The sequence below is a fragment of the Homarus americanus genome, unplaced genomic scaffold (genome assembly GCF_018991925.1).
Source record: "Homarus americanus isolate GMGI-L3 unplaced genomic scaffold, GMGI_Hamer_2.0 scaffold11028, whole genome shotgun sequence".
Taxonomy (NCBI): domain Eukaryota; kingdom Metazoa; phylum Arthropoda; class Malacostraca; order Decapoda; family Nephropidae; genus Homarus; species Homarus americanus.
The window spans coordinates 49,122-65,962 of NW_024723611.1; the positions used below are offsets into that span (position 1 = coordinate 49,122).

At 39.4% G+C, this 16,841-nt stretch overlaps 1 protein-coding gene across 1 annotated transcript in view; it reads left to right on the plus strand.

Moving 5' to 3' along the window:
* LOC121863685 (rho GTPase-activating protein 19-like) overlaps positions 1–16,027 on the plus strand; it is a 61,536-nt gene extending 45,509 nt beyond the window's left edge. The window contains exons 7-10 of the mRNA XM_042362427.1: positions 4,126–4,200; positions 10,637–10,897; positions 14,148–14,255; positions 16,022–16,027. Of these exons, the coding sequence (XP_042218361.1) occupies positions 4,126–4,200; positions 10,637–10,897; positions 14,148–14,255; positions 16,022–16,027 (450 nt within the window). The remainder of the gene's footprint in view (positions 1–4,125; positions 4,201–10,636; positions 10,898–14,147; positions 14,256–16,021) is intronic.
* Positions 16,028–16,841: the final 814 nt, after the last annotated feature.

Sequence of the window (16,841 nt, forward strand, 5' to 3'; positions counted from 1 at the left end):
ATCCCATATGTTATGTTGTTCACTTTACGCGTTTCTCACTTTCCGCGGTACCCTGTGGGTTGAATTAACTGCCAGTAGTGAGGGTTGACTGTAATAAAATCACCAACAACATCATCCCTGAGCTGGCAAAAGAATAGTACAATACAGTCGGGTCGGGATATATCCGGACCAGTGGCGAATCCTCTGAGCATGCTAGGCATGGTCACTGCTCAGAGCTTTTTGTTTGTTTATTCATCTTAAATAATAAATTTACATTTATACTCTAAAATGCAGCCGAGCGCTTAGTAACAGCGCTGTGTAAGGGAGCGAGGCCGGGGCTAGCTCCTCTCCCAAGCGCATCGGTAGTTGCTGTTTCACCTCGATGAAAGCCTGCGCGCGCAGCTCGCTGACGTCACGGTCATACCACGGTGAAATGGCAGATATGATGCACCAGGCCGTGGAGCATCAGTGTCGCTCCACCCGCTAGTCCGTGTGGGTCGTGCGTGTTGTTTACATTCTTCCTCTCGTGTGTGTTGTGGTGCTTCTGCTACCCGAGTGTTATAGACTTATAGTGTTATAAATATTCTACTTGCGATGGAAACTGTGGTAGAAGAGGACACTTCTTTAGTTAAGGAACTGCTGGAAAAGCCGTTTTCGAGAAGAAACATTTCAGAGAAAATTGAAATCGTAGGAAAACGTAGACCGTGTCCACGAATTCCAGGACTTACAAAGAAGCATACAGATAAAAACAAAGAATATGTTAGGCATTTTAATATCACGCAGTACAAAAGCGCGTATTGGTTGATTAGCTCAAATAAGTTAAACAAACTCTTCTGCTGGCCGTGTTTGCTCTTTTCAACTGATCACAGTGTATGGTCGAAAACTAGTTTTGATAATGTGGATACTTTGTCATAGGCTATTTCTAGGCATGAGAAATCTTTTTATCACATAAACTGTTTTCTGCAACTTAATAGTTTCGGAAGAACAAGAATTGATCGTCGGCTTGATGAACAACAACGCATCAGTGACCAAATGCACAATGAATAAGTTAAGAAAAATCGGGAAATCCTGAAAGGACTAATTGATGCCGTATGCTTTCTAGCAAAGCAAGAACTTCCTCTTCGAGGCCATAACGAATCAGATACGTCTATAAATAAAGGGAATTACTTAGAGCTACTTGTACTGATTAGCCATTATTATCCGATGTTAGAAATTCATTTGAAAGAATCAACTATTTTCCTAGGTACATCTTCCGCCATTCAAAATGATTTGATTGCTGCAATCGGCTACTTAATCACGAAGCAAATAAAAGAAGATATTGAGAAAACTGATTTTGTGTCACTGTGTCACTGTTTTTCGTTTTGTTGACCAAAACTGTCAAGTTCAAGAAAGATTTCTTCATTTTACAGATGTGAGCGCTGATCGTTCCTCAGCAGGCTTACTGGAGCATGTTAAACATCTGCTGAGCGACTTTAATTGTGGGGGGGGATAACTTGTTGCTCAGCCATACGATGGCACTGCTGTTATGGCTGGTCAACAAAACGGTTTTAATAAGAAGGTACGGGAACTGCACCCGTGTGCTATATTTGTGCACTGTTACAGCCATTTGCTAAATCTGACAATCAGACACTTCAGCAATCAGCATAAAACATCACGAAATGTAGAAATTTTTTCAGACACTTTCATGTTTAACAGCATTTTTCTCAAAGTCTTCAAAGAGAACATTTGCCCTTCAAGCTTTTCTTGAGAAACAACTACCCAGAGTAGCGCCTACAAGATGGAATTTTTCTTCAAGATTGGTCAACACTGTGAAAGAATATTATGACCAATTGACCTAATTTTTCCATCACATACTTGATCAACCTGCAGAGTGGGACAATGACTGTGTTTTAAAGGGCCAACGATTTTTGTCTTTCCTCCAGAAATTCCAGACTCGCTTCCCGTTGAATGTTTTTTCTTCCGTGTTTTCTTTCACGGATGTTCTTTCGACATTCTTCAAACAGAAGGAATGGACATTGCCTACTACTCCAAAAAGGTTGAAGAGCCGATTGGAAAAATTAAGAAAATTCGTGAAGACGACTTTGACAGGATTTTTCAGGAAAGTGTTCCAGGAAGAAATGATGAAAACCCAAATAAAAGACCCAGAAGAAGTGAGCAGTTGGAAGAAGCAGGCTGCAGAGCTCTGTTCAATGAAGCAGGCTGCAGAGCTCTTTTCAATGAAATCTTGGATAACATTTTAGTTCAACTAAGAGATAGGTTTCAGACAGTCACACAGCTCGAATTCTTCTCTTTGCTGAACAGCAACTTTTTTGAAAAACATTGCAAGCAGTTTCCTGACAGTGCAGTGAAAAGTTTGGAGAAGCAGTATGGATTTTTCTTTGATACTGTAAGGCTGAAGAATGAGTTAAGTGTTCTTTACGTTTCTCCAGAGTTCAAAGGGAAGCCTGTTTTTGATTTGATGAAAATCATGCATGAAACTAAACTATCTGGGAATGCCTGAAGTGTTGGGAGGCAAAAACAACACTTTCACAAAGTCAAATTGATACTCCAAATTGCTGGCAAGGTCAGGGTCATGACCAGGAGCATTATCCATGAGGAGAAGAGCCTTTTAAGGGAGTTTATTGGTGGTTAGGTAGCTCTTGACAGAAGGGCAAAACACAGCAACAGCCCATTCATTAAAGAGCTGTCTTGTCACCCATGCCTTACGGTTGGACTTCCAATAAACTCCAAGCTTTGTTCTACCACTTTCTGTAGCTTGAACACCCTGGGGTTTTCAGAGTGGTAGACAAGCATAGGCTTCAGTCAGAAATCCCCTGAAGCATTGGCACCAAGCAATAGAGTGAGACGGTCTTTCATGGGTTTATGCCCAGGTAAAGAGGCTTCATCTTTGGTGATGAATGTTCTTTTGGGCATCTTTTTCCAGAACAGCCCAGTTTCGTCCACATTGAACACTTGCTGTGGAAGATAATTTTCTTCTTCCATCAGTTTTTTAAATTCATCTAAAAACTTTGCTGCCCCTTCTTTATCAGCACTAGCAGCTTCACCATGCCTAGCAACACTTAAAATGTCACTTCTTTTCTTAAATTTTTCGAACCAGCTTTTGCTGGCCCGAAAATCTTCAAATTCTGTGCCTGAAGAACCAGGTTGATCTGCCTTTAAATGTTCGTAAATCTCCCTGGCTCTCACAAATGAATTCAGCAGAAACTGAATCACCTTTCATCTGTTTTTCCCTAATCCAGATGATAAGTAACCTCTCAGTTTCTGCTATTAGGGATCTACTTTTAAACACTCTTGTAGATTTGTCTCTCACTTTCACTTTTTTAAATTTGTCTTTCTGTGCAAGAATTGTCGACACAGTTGATGTCGACATGCCATATTCTTTGCTAAGCACATTTGTTCATGTTTTTTTATGATTTCCTGCTTGGTTTGGATTGAAATAGCTTTTCTTGATCTCTTAGGCCCCATGCTGGATTCAAACAATGTCAACACGTGTTTTTCAAAGTTAAACTTGTTGTAAATAAAGAATATTTTCTTTAAAATAACACTGCACTGCGCTATATATTGTCAATATGTAAAATAAATTTCAAAATGACCAATAATTTGCTTGGAAACACAGAAAAAAAGCATTTAGTTGAAGAGAGTCTCAAGCAAGATGTTACCTCCAGTGAAAACAGAGAGAGACTAACGCCTGTTTGCTGTGTTAAGAGGCTGGATGCCGCGCATTAAACTAATCACTTTACCTTCAATTATGTTCAATAATTGTTAGAATGACTAAAAAATTTAATATTAAACTTTTAAAATTATTGAATAGTATAAACTTCTTGATATATACTAAAATAGTAAGGAATTTAAGCCCTAGAGCCAATTTATGTATTGGCGGACTAATACTATAGCTGGTTGACCGGCCAGTGCAAGCGAAAACATGTTGAGGTCGGCTCGTAAGAAATTCGTTAACCGAATTTAAGAATGTTAAGGGAGGCAGCTCGTTAACCGAGGCGCTCGTTAACCGAGGGACCACTGTATAGTATAGTGGGAGTGTGTAGAGTACAGTATAGTGTCAGTATTACAGGTATAATCTTTGTTATTACTTACACCAGTTAGCAAACAGGGAATGTGCGATGGTAATGTTTATTTAATTTTTTACAGATTCCGCTTGAACTGGAATATGATGTCCGTCAATATTGGAGTAATAAGAAAAAGATGCGGCACCAGCTGTCACAAGTAAGTGATTGTTTAAGTTGGTGACATTGAATAATATCCTAAGTTAACACCACAACAAGTACTCTAGTTTTACATCTGGATAATTGTACATTTAAATAACTGCTGGTAAGATACAGTACTGTACAGTATAGTTACAAAAAAAATACTGTTAATAAGTATCTGGCTCCTTCTGATAAAACATTTTACTTCACATATGAGGTGCTCACTGGAAGAAGGGCACTTATGTCAGAATTCAATTTTGAGATAATCGCAGTCAAAGTTAGCGATCTTTATATTTTGTGTATCTCCATAATCCACCTCACAATTCTGATGAAACTGGCTCAAAAAATTGGAAATTTAGTGTACTTGTGGGATTTTTCCCACTAGAAATAACTGAGAGGCAGGAACTAGGTTTTCTTGTACAGGGCACTTTATTAATTTAAAACATTAAAAAATGACAAGTTAAAAATGGAAAGTACAGCACACATAAACTTGACTAAAAGTGAGAACAGCAATGTTCAATACAGTAAGTCCTCGCTTAACGTCTGGGTTACGTTCCTAAAAACATGACGTTATACGAAACAACGTTGAACCTTTGAGCTACGCTCTCTGTTTGGGTCGTCATCTAGAAGGATTTGCATTTCTTGCTGGAACATGTTGAATGATTCTGCCATCCTCTTGGAAGTCAGCGTTCGTTGAGGTTCTTCTTCGTCGTCGTCTTCAACAGGACTGTGTCCTGTTAACAGTTGCAGATCTTCGTTGGTGAGCTCTTCTGTATGGGATGCCAGGACGTCTGCAGTGGCTCTGATTCCAGCTCATCAAAGCTTGCCTCTAGCCAAGCTGAGGATATCCCTATTCACAGCTGGGACTAAGTCAGTGAATCCCGTAAAACTGGTGACGTACTCGGGCCACAATTTACCCCACACACCATCAGGCAACTTTCTGAAACCTCTTCACATGCCTTGCCAATGATGTCAATTACATGAAGAATGTTGAAGCTGCACCAATATTCTCAGATAGTGAGTTTATTTTCTCCATCTGTATTCTGTAGCCTTGAGCAACTGGGCCATGGTACGGCATAAATAATACGCCTTGAATGCAGCGATGACGCCTTGGTCCATAGGCTGCATCAGTGCTGTTGTGTTGGGAAGCAGAAATACAACTTTTACACTGTCATGCAAGTCGTCGAGATTGGTAGGATGAGCTGGAACATTATCAAGGATCAGAAGAATTTTGAAGTCAAGGTTCTCCTTGGCACAGTATTCCTCCATTGCAGGGACGGCGTACATGTTTAACCACTGGCTAAATATGGCGCTGGTTATCCTTGCCTTTTTGTTTGCCTTGTAGATCACAGGAAGGTGACCCTTAGGATAACCTTTCATGGCCCGTGGATTAGCAGCACGAGAAATCAACATCGGCTGCAGCTTGAAGTAGCCGGCAGCGTTTGCACCAAGCAGCAGCGTCAAGCGGTCTTTTGCTGCTTTAAAACCTGGTGCTCTTTTCTCCTCCTTGGAGATATAGGTCCTCTCAGGCATCCTCTTCCAAAAGAGACCAGTCTCATCCACATTGAAGACTTGCTTCAATGAATAGCCTCCTTCCTGGATAATCCGTTTGAATTCTGGCGGGAATGTCTCGGCAGCATCCGTATCTGAACTAGCAGCTTCACCAGTTATCTTAATAATGTGGAAGTTATACCTGCGCTTAAATCATTGAAACCATCCTCGGCTGGCCGTAAAGGTCTCTTCCTTCGATCCTTCACCCGCTTCTTCCTTCATGTCGTCAAACAAGGATCCGGCCTTATGCTGGATAACCATAAGGCTCACAGGCTCATTGTGTTGATTCTGGTCCTCCAGCCACATAGCTAGCATCTTTTCCACTTTTTCTATCACAGTGCTTCTAGTACGAGTTGTTTTAGTTGTACCGAGAGTAGAACCACTTCCAGCACTAACCTAAATCTTGTCAGCGTTGGTCTGGATAGTGCGCACCATTGTGGGGGTTATACCAAGCACAGCGGCTATGTCCACAACGCATTCCCCTTTTTCAAATCGGGTTAATACATCCATTTTCGTAGCAACGGTAATGGTCTTACGTTGCCTCTTTACTGCACTAGCATCAGTAGCACTTGATGGGTGCTTGGAAGCCATTTTGAATGATTATACGTAGTACAGTTTTAGAGCAAAAGCACTTAAGCACACACAAATGATGTGAATTCGTAACAGAGACTGGCTTGGTGTCGCTTGGGGACACTGTGACATTCCGCGAGTGAGGGCAGCGCGCTGATCTGAGAGAGCGTAGCACGGCCAGACAAGAGCGGGTGATGCGCCGTAGAAAGTAGTTCGTGACGACGCAACGCAATGCAGTATCGGATCCCTGGGATGTTACACAAATTTTTGGTCTCTAAAGTTCAGCAACGTAGTACTGAAACAACGTTAAGCGGGACGCTGTTAAGCGAGGACTTACTGTATATTTAACGTTGCATTTTCCTGGAACAAACTCTTCTCTCTTTGGCCAGTCCTTTGTGTTGTAGTGTTTTTCTGTTGCTCTGCTGTCCCATAGACACAGAAAACAGCATTTCCTCCCACTTGCTGTTCAGTATTGCTAACCTTGCATTTAATATTCTCTACCAACACAAGTACATATCTTATATTCCTACACTACTTATACACATATATCTTAAAAATGTAACGTGATTGACATTTTCTATTGCCATATTTGAAATCAACCCAAAATTAATAAAGTGCAGCATATTTGATCCATGCTACCGAACCCTTGTCAACTAGTGTTATCATATGGTGTATTTGCACGTCGACAGAGAGAAAGATATATATATATATTTATATATATATATATATATATATATATATATATATATATATATATATATATATATATATATATATATATACAGTATTACCCCGCTTAACGCGCTTTCACTTAACGCGTTTTCGCATATACGCGGTGCCTTGCCAAAGCTGAACTTTCACTTAACGCGGATTTTTCCACAGCAACGCGGTGAGTGTCCGGCTCGAGAGCTATTTTTAGATTCGCACCACCCCCCACCCGCCACCCTGCCTGACTGCCTGTTTTAGCTCATAAAATTCATACAAATTACCCAGCCAGAATATAGTTTACATTGCTGGAATTCTTATAATTTGGTGATCATTTTGAATATAAACAACATATTTTTTGCATTAAACATACAATTTTTAGATAAAATGTTTAATCTGAGTAAGTATGTTATCTTTTGTCCAAAATATATGACATTTATATTCAAAATATTCCTGGTCTTACAAGGAATCCAGCAATGTCAATTATATTATCCTAACTTTAGTTTGAGGTATTATTTATTAAAATTTAGTGGTTATCCCACACATCTCCTTGGGACGTTGGTGGGGGGTGGGGGGGAGGGAGGGACCGACCGACCATCTGTTACCCAGTGAAGAATTATTTTTTTTTTTTAACTGAAGATATTTGTTTTAGCTCATAAAATTCATACAAATTACCCGGTCAGAATATAATTTACATTGCTGGAATTCTTATAATTTGGTGATCATTTTGAATATAAACAACATATTTTTGCATTAAACATACAATTTTTAGATAAAATGTTTAATCTGAGTAAGTATGTTATCTTTTGTCCAAAATATATGACATTTATATTCAAAATATTCCTGGTCTTACAAGGAATCCAGCAATGTCAATTATATTATCCTAACTTTAATCTGAGGTATTATTTAATACTAAATGTTAAAAACTCTTGAATGGAGGATTGGTGGGGGGGGGGGGAGGGTTGGGACTGACCGCGCGGTTGGAAGAGGGGGGGAGGCAAGGTGGGGTACTTTGATTGACAGATAGTGTTGAAGAATATATTTTTTTTTTATTAACTGTAGATATTTGTTTTAGCTCATAAAATTCATACAAATTACCCGGCCAGAATATAATTTACATTGCTGGAATTCTTATAATTTGGTGATCATTTTGAATATAAACAACATATTTTTTGCATTAAACATACAATTTTTAGATAAAATGTTTAATCTGAGTAAGTATGTTATCTTTTGTCCAAAATATATGACATTTATATTCAAAATATTCCTGGTCTTACAAGGAATCCAGCAATGTCAATTATATTTTCCTAACTTTAGTTTGAGGTTATCCCACACATCTCCTTGGGACGGTTGGTGGGGGGTGGGGGGGGGGAGGGAGGGACCGACCGACCATCTGTTAGCTGGCTGTGTACTGTAGTGTGAGAGGGGGAGGGAGTTGAGTCCATTATTTGAATGGACATTAACTTGGCGACTGTATTTCTCTTAAGTATTAATTGTGTGCATGTACCATCATAAAATTAAGATGTTATTTTTACTACAACATAGTTATTTGTCGTCAAAAAGTGGAGTTTGGGGGTCGGGCTGGGTTCTATTGGAATTAATCCCATATGTTCTGTTATTCACTTAACGCGGTTTTCACTTAACGCGGGACCCTCTGGGTTCAATTGACCGCGTTAAGTGGGGTACACTGTATATATATATATATATATATATATATATATATATATATATATATATATATATATATATATATATATATATATATATATATATATATATATATATATATATATATATTTATTGGTCTCTTGGTTAACAAACGGTTCAATTAACGAAATTTCGGTTAACGAATTAGCTCCCATAATGATCTTCAATTCGGTTAACGAACAAAACTTTGATTAACAAAATCCTTACGACAAACACGTTTTGTTGTGAGCATCAGCTGATCGGCTAGTCCACCAATATGGTAATCAGTTCTATGTTTACATTCGTTTCCAGTTGAGTAAATATCAAGAAAGTTGTGTTCTTGAATATTTTTGCATTTTTTATATTAAAATTATTGATCATTCTAAAATTTAGCCATCCAAGCTCTTTCTACTATTATTTTTGGCTCGATATATGTAACTTTATTCATTTAATGAAACTCATTTACATGCACACACTGTCCTAAGGGCAAAGCTGAACTGTATATGTAATCAAAATAATGTACAAAATGATTACTAAAATTTTTGTCTAGTGCAAACTATAGCATGTTTACATTCAAATTAATCACTATCTTATAAGAATTCCAGCAATGTAGATTATATTTTCCCCGGTCACTTCTGTGACATTTTATAAGCAAAAAACAAAAACTCAATCTGAAGGACATAAATAAACAAATAAATACTTCACTAGACCTTCGGTGCCAACTGCCAAACATGTCACTGTCACCTCCCCTTCCTCCCCCCCCCCCTCCTCCTCCCAGCCAGGGTTTGGTGGTTATAAGTTTTTATCTAATATAATATCACAGACGTTTAGGAGAATATAATTTGCATTGCTGGAATCCCTGCAAGACAGTGAATGATTTGAATATAAACGTCATATATTTTGCACAAGAGATAAAAAGTGTAGTACATTAGTGTGCTGTAGTACATTTTATAATGTAAAGTTTTTCAACTGTATTTTTGAGTAGATTTACAAAAATTTCTTCATTTATTTTCATTCATTTACATGCACACACCATACTAAAAGAAACTTAAAAGAAATAAATGACCTTAGTGCAAAGCTGGAGTGCACATGTACTGAATGATTACGGTACTAAAATTGTTATGTTTTGTGCAAATTATAGCTTGTTTATATTCAAATTAATCACTATCTTACAAGAATCCCAGCAATGTAAATTATATTCTCCCAGGTCATTTCACTGGCATTTTATAAGAGAGAAGCTTAGTCACTTAAGGACTGATACATAAACACGCATAAGACCTTCGGCTCCAACTGTCAAACATACCACCTCACCTCCCCCTCCCTCGCTGCCTCCCTCTCCCCATCTGCCAAGCCAGGGTTTTAGGCTTACAGTTTTTATCTTATATAATATCTCAGACTAAAGTTAGGAGAATATAATTTGCATTGCTGGAATTCTTGCAAGGCAGCTACCTGTAATAATTTGAATATAAACGTCATATATTTTGCATGAGATAAAACGTAATCACCTGTATCACATTACAGTAGTGATTTAAGAGGTCCATTTAGGCGTGAATTTGTTTAAGGTGTAGAAGCTGTTGCCAACACCTCAATTACACCCTGAGTTAACAAGCTGTGTGACCCAGTGTCAAAGAATAATCGGAAAGACCGAACAACTCGCCAACTGCACTGGCTAACCATTACTCTGGAACACAATCCGCAAATCAATTAACATCCATGTCTCCAACTTACTGCTGGGTAGACAGAGGCAAATGGGATGATGAAATTTTTCCATAGTTTTACCCTGCCTGGGGATCGAACCCTGGTCCACTCACTTGTGACGCGAGTATGTTGAACATTACACATAGGTCACCATAATACACTACATTACATTACACTACCTTTATAATTGGAGGAGTGTCCAGTATAGTACAGTACTCCATATGAAAAAATCTATTTTATTGCAGAGATCGATGATGGATGCACCGGCGAAGACAATTTTTACTTTTATTGATCGTGAACTGACGGCACAAGCCAATGAAAGAGATGTGACCGAGATTGCTCTTGCTGAACTATATGCCTACGTCCAGTCCCTGCCAGATTCTGCCAAAAAGCGAAGATTGATAAAACAATTTAACCACGCCAGTGGTTCAGGAACCCCACAACTCAACCAAAGTACAGTGAAGAAACAAGAGGCACGAGGCAAGAGGTTAGGTGAATCCATTAAGGTAAGATAGTGGCGGCAACTACATGTATGGTACAGTACCACAACACCTTGGTGTATACTGTACTGTAACTAGTTTCCTCTATACAGTACAATATATATATATATTGAATGTACCTTTGAAAACACGATGATCTTTAATTGTCGTAGTACTGTATTTGTAAGTGACTAAGTTGTCAATTTGTTTTACATTTAAGAAGAAAACTAGATATTTTAAACCTTGCAGTTCTATCATTTAGCAAAACTGAATTTGTGTAAGAGAAGAAACTTCAAAGGGTTGAGGTGTTTCAAAAGCATTTAATCTCAAAACTGCAAAAATTATATACGATAAAATTATAATTGAATATGGTTTTAAGTACTGTAGTTGTTTGTAGCTGAGTCTGATATTGTTTTGATAGCTTTTGGGGGTGAATGATAAAAGACCACCTTGTGTGTGTGTGTGTGTGATCTTATAAAATTTCAATATTTTTATATCATTTAGTTTCCCTTGTAAAACTTCTGTGGATATTGGTGTAGTGTAGTGATGATACTCAGGCACTGTATTGTACTGTAGTGATGATACTCAGGCACTGTATTGTACTGTAGTGATGATACTCAGGTACTGTATTGTACTGTAGTGATGATACTCAGGCACTGTATTGTACTGTAGTGATGATACTCAGGTACTGTATTGTACTGTAGTGATGATACTCAGGCACTGTATTGTACTGTAGTGATGATACTCAGGCACTGTATTGTACTGTAGTGATGATACTCAGGCACTGTATTGTACTAGTGATGATGACTGTACTGTACTGTATACCACACTGTATTGTGTAGTGATGATACTGTAGTGTAGTGATACTCAGGTACTGTATGATGTACTGTAGTGTATTGATACTCCACTCAGGTACTGTATTGTACTGTAGTGATGATACTCAGGCACTGTATTGTACTGTAGTGATGATACTCAGGCACTGTATTGTACTGTAGTGATGATACTCAGGTACTGTATTGTACTGTAGTGATGATACTCAGGCACTGTATTGTACTGTAGTGATGATACTCAGGCACTGTATTGTACTGTAGTGATGATACTCAGGTACTGTATTGTACTGTAGTGATGATACTCAGGCACTGTATTGTACTGTAGTGATGATACTCAGGTACTGTATTGTACTGTAGTGATGATACTCAGGCACTGTATTGTACTGTAGTGATGATACTCAGGCACTGTATTGTACTGTAGTGATGATACTCAGGTACTGTATTGTACTGTAGTGATGATACTCAGGCACTGTATTGTACTGTAGTGATGATACTCAGGTACTGTATTGTACAAACTCACAGTAGAACATTTCTCACACACACTGTTGTATAGGAAGATTATTTACTGTATTTTCAGTGATACAAGTACAGGAACGGGAGACACTCAAGTAGCCTGACTCAGATGTGTAGAGTGTTTCTCTTGTCTTATTACTGTTGGTTAATACTTGTAAGTGGGATGTCAGGAAAAGGAGATATGTAGATAGATAGTTTTATAGATAGATAGATAACTATTTATTCAGTTAAATTGCCGTACAAGTTTACAATGGTTGAGCATGTGTAATGTGAATAGACCATGGAGGTATATACAGTACTGGGAGTGTAGTTAAAGAAACATTGTAAATAGACGGTAAATCATCATTTCTTACATGCATATTTGCTCTAAGTGAAAACTATGATGCTATTGCCTACTTAGAGCTATCCAGAATATTATTATTGAAGGATCTGGCACCAAGATTAGAGAGGATACTAAGTGAGCAGTTTTATTAACTTATTACCACATTTGTTTTTGTTCATATTAATTCTCACTTTGGGTTCAGCTATTGTGGTGTTTGGCTTTATAATGCTTTATGCTTTTCATTTCACTAGTGAAGCTAAAGCATGACTTAACCTTGACGTGTGCATGAGTTAGTGTATAGTGAACCCTCGAAGATCTGGACCTGGTAAATTCAGATTTTGGAAGATTCGGACAAAAAAAATTGGGGTTCTGGGTTAAGAAGCCTCCCTAAGAAGCATTCCCAAAACAGAGCATAGAACATTTTAGGCCCGTGGGTGCTGGTTGACCGGTCAGTCATGCTGGACACAGGTGCCCGAGGAGGTGGGAAACATAAACAGCTGTCAATTGTTGTTGTGGGAATATTATTTCATTCACTTTAGTAATGATACAATGTTTCTTATTATGTTATCATAGGTAGATGCTTGGTTTATATAATTTGTTTATCACTGTGCCCATCACCATTTTTAACTTAGACTACAAGCCATATATTTCTCCTATACGTTTTTCGATCGTTCGCCTGGCAAATTAAACGCTATCTTCAAGAATTCCAGCAATGTAAGTTATATTATACTAAGTCAAGTCAATGACATTTTATAAACAAAGAACTTAGGCTCCCTCTATTTGACTGGTAATTACGCACTTGATAATCTCCCCGCTTGGCTGTCAACACCTCCCCTCCCTCTCCCCCCTCTTCCCAGCCAGAAGGTGATAAGGATTTAGAGGGTGAAGGTGGTTTTTGGCTTAAAGTTTTTGCTTATAAAATGCCAGACTTGACTTCAGAGAATTTGTCTTCCATTGCTGGAATCCATGCAAGATAGAGATTAATTTGAGTATAAATATCGCATAGTTCGCACAAGAGATAAAAAAAACGTTTTTTTTTTCTAAAAACCAGTTTTTGTGATATAGCTCGAATGCGACGATCAGCAATGCTACCTAGGTATGTTAATTCCTAGCCAATTCGCCAGGCCAACATACAGGCAATTAAAACATCTAATAATTACTTAATAAGTAATATTGGAAAAAGTCTAAAAACTAACCCCAGTAGTCAGGATATTATGTGTTGTAGTTTTGGTGTTTTTTATATAATTATTTATTGTTTATATACATTTAGTACATTCACCAGAAGATTCGGACAATTGGCTTTTTCAGACAGGTGGTCCCCCCTTTTAGTCCAGATCTTAGAGGGTTCACTGTATAGTGCGGTGTTGTCCCTTGTTTTGTTGTTTAACATAATCTTGACTAACAGTGGTTGATTAATTATTTTGGGATATAAGTAATGTGGTCATAAAGAGCTGGTCAAGAGAAGGTGTAGTTCCTTCTCCTGATCACAGGTCAGGTGGACTCCAACTTAACCTAAGTACTAGGACTCAGTAAGGGACCTAAGTCTCTATGGTTATGTTTTATTAAGACTGGACCCATTTGATCAACGACCTTTCTTCATAACCTGTTTCAGAAACATCTATTCCACAAGAATGTGAAATCTGGCAAGAGTAAATGTCAGCCTTTTACCTCTAGTAGCTGCACCAAAGTAAAGCGCACCAACAGTGAGGACTTTCTTAGCGTGAGTTGTTATGTCACTAGGTTGGTTGGTTGTAGTTGTCAAAAGTTGTCATCATTTTCTATTAAAAAGCTTTGCTCCTGTTGATACTTCAGTTTTATGATTATTGGTACTTATTACTGTGTGTGTGTGTGTTTTCTGTGTGTATACATGTGTGTGTATGTGTATAGTAGTAGTCTGTGTGTGGTGTGGCAACCTGTGGTGTAATGATTAGCATGCTCGCCTTGCAAGGGAGTGGACCCAGGTTCGATCCCCAGGCAATGTGAAACTATGGGCAAGTTTCTTTACATCATTTGCCTCTGTCTACCCAGCAGTAATTAGGAACCTGGATGTTAATCGATTTGTGGATTGTGTTCCGAGGTAATGGTTAACCAGTTCAGTTGGCAAGTTGTCCAGTCTTCTCGGACTATTCCTTGACACTGGGTCATGCAGCTTGTTAACTTAGGGTGTGTTTGTTGTGTTGGTGACAGCTTCTACACCTTAAAAATAAAATCATGCTTAGGTGGCCGTAGGGCCAGCCATCCTTGTACATGAGGAACAACCATTATTATTATTATTATATGTGTGTCTGTGTATGTATGTACACTCAGTAAAAAACTACCGTTACAATTCCTACGCGAAATAAACTGACACTACAAACGAAGTGTTTCAAAAAGGCCCCTGAGGCATTCTTCACATTGGTAGCCCTGCGCGTGTAAGGGTTTGGCCACACGTGCTCGAAACAAGTGATCGGCACTCTGAAAAGAAACCCTGTATAGGGCGTCCTCTCTTAACGTCGGGGTTACGTTACTGAAAATGCGACGTTATGCGAAACAACGTTAAGCGGATCCGTTTTCTCCATAAGAAATAGATAAAATACGGAATTTACGTTCCCGAGCCTCCCTTTGCCCCATAAAATACATTATATATACAGAAAATCATTGCCATTTCTATAGAAAATAGTATAGTACAGTACTGTATTAAGTTTGTATTGGTACTCACCGATGGGCGGAGGTGGTGGAGCGAGTGTGTGGTGGGTAGTGGAGCGGAGGAGGAGGATGGTGGTGAGTCACTGAGACTGCAGCTGCCTCTTCCTCCTCCTTCTGCTCTGACTGGGGTTCCTCCGCCACTGCTTGCTCCTCCCCTGTTGATATTTGCTCCTCCTCGGCTGCTTTGTGCTCCTCCTCGGCTGCCAGCTGTTGTGAAGAAGCTGCTTCTGCCGTCCTGCGACGAACAAATTAATCCAGTCTTGACTGCTTGGTGCTACTCTTCTTCTCATTATAGATCTCAATGTAACAACCAAGACTGTCATCAATGCTGTGTTGAACCTTTGAGCTACGTTCTCTGTTTGGGTCGTCATCTACAGTAGAAGGATTTGCATTGCTTGTTGGAACATGTTGAACGCTTCTGCCAACCTCTTGGAAGTTAGCGTTCGTTGAGGTTCTTCGTCGTCGTCGTCGTCTTCAACAGGACTGTGTTCTCTTATCAGTTGCAGATCTTTGTTGGTGAGCTCTTCTGTATGGGATGCCAAGACGTCCACAATATCCTCTGATTCCAGCTCATCAAAGCCTGCCTGTCGAGCCAAGCTGAGGATATCCCTATTCACAGCTGGGACTAAGTCCGTGAATCCCGTAAAACTGTTGACGTACTCGGGCCACAATTTACCCCACACACCATCAGTCAACTTTCTGAAACCTCTTCCCATGCCTTGCCAATGTTGTCAATTGCATGAGGAATGTTGAAGCCCCGCCAATATTCTCGGATCTTTGGTTTATTTTCTCTGTCTGTAGCCTTGAGCAGCTGGGCAATGTTACGGCATAAATAATACACCTTGAATGCGGCGATGACGCCTTGGTCCATAGGCTGCATCAGTGATGTCATGTTGGGAGGCAGAAATACAACTTTTACACTGTCATGCAAGTCGTTGAAATTGGGAGGATGTGCTGGAGCACTGTCAACGATCAGAAGAATTTTGAAGTCAAGGTTCTCCTTGGCACAGTATTCCTTCATTGCAGGGACAATGTACACATTTAACCACTGGCTAAATATGGTGCCGGTTATCCATGCCTTGTTTGCCTTGTAGATCACAGGAAGGTAATCCTTAGAGTAACCTTTCAGGGTCTGTGGGTTAGCAGCGTGAGAAATCAGCATAGGCTGCGGCTTGAAGTCGCAGGCAGCGTTCGCGCCAAGCAGCAGCGTCAAGCGGCCTTTGGCCGCTTTAAAACCTGGTGCTCTTTTCTCCTCCTTGGAGATATAGGTCCTCTCAGGCATCCTCTTCCAAAAGAGACCAGTCTCATCCACATTGAAGACTTGCTTCAATGAGTAGCCTCCTTCCTGGATAATCCATTTAAATTCTGGATAACCATAAGGCTCACAGGCTCAATGTGTTGATTCTGGTCCTCCAGCCACATAGCCAGCATCTTTTCCACCTTCTCTATCACAGTGCTTCCAGTACGAGTCGTCTTAGTAGCACTCGGAGAAGAACCACTTCCAGCACTAACCTTAATCTTGTCAGCGTTGGTCCGGATAGTGCGCACCATTGTGGGGGTTAGACCAAGCACAGCGGCTATGTCCACAGCGCGTTCCCCTTTTTCAAATCGGGTTAATACA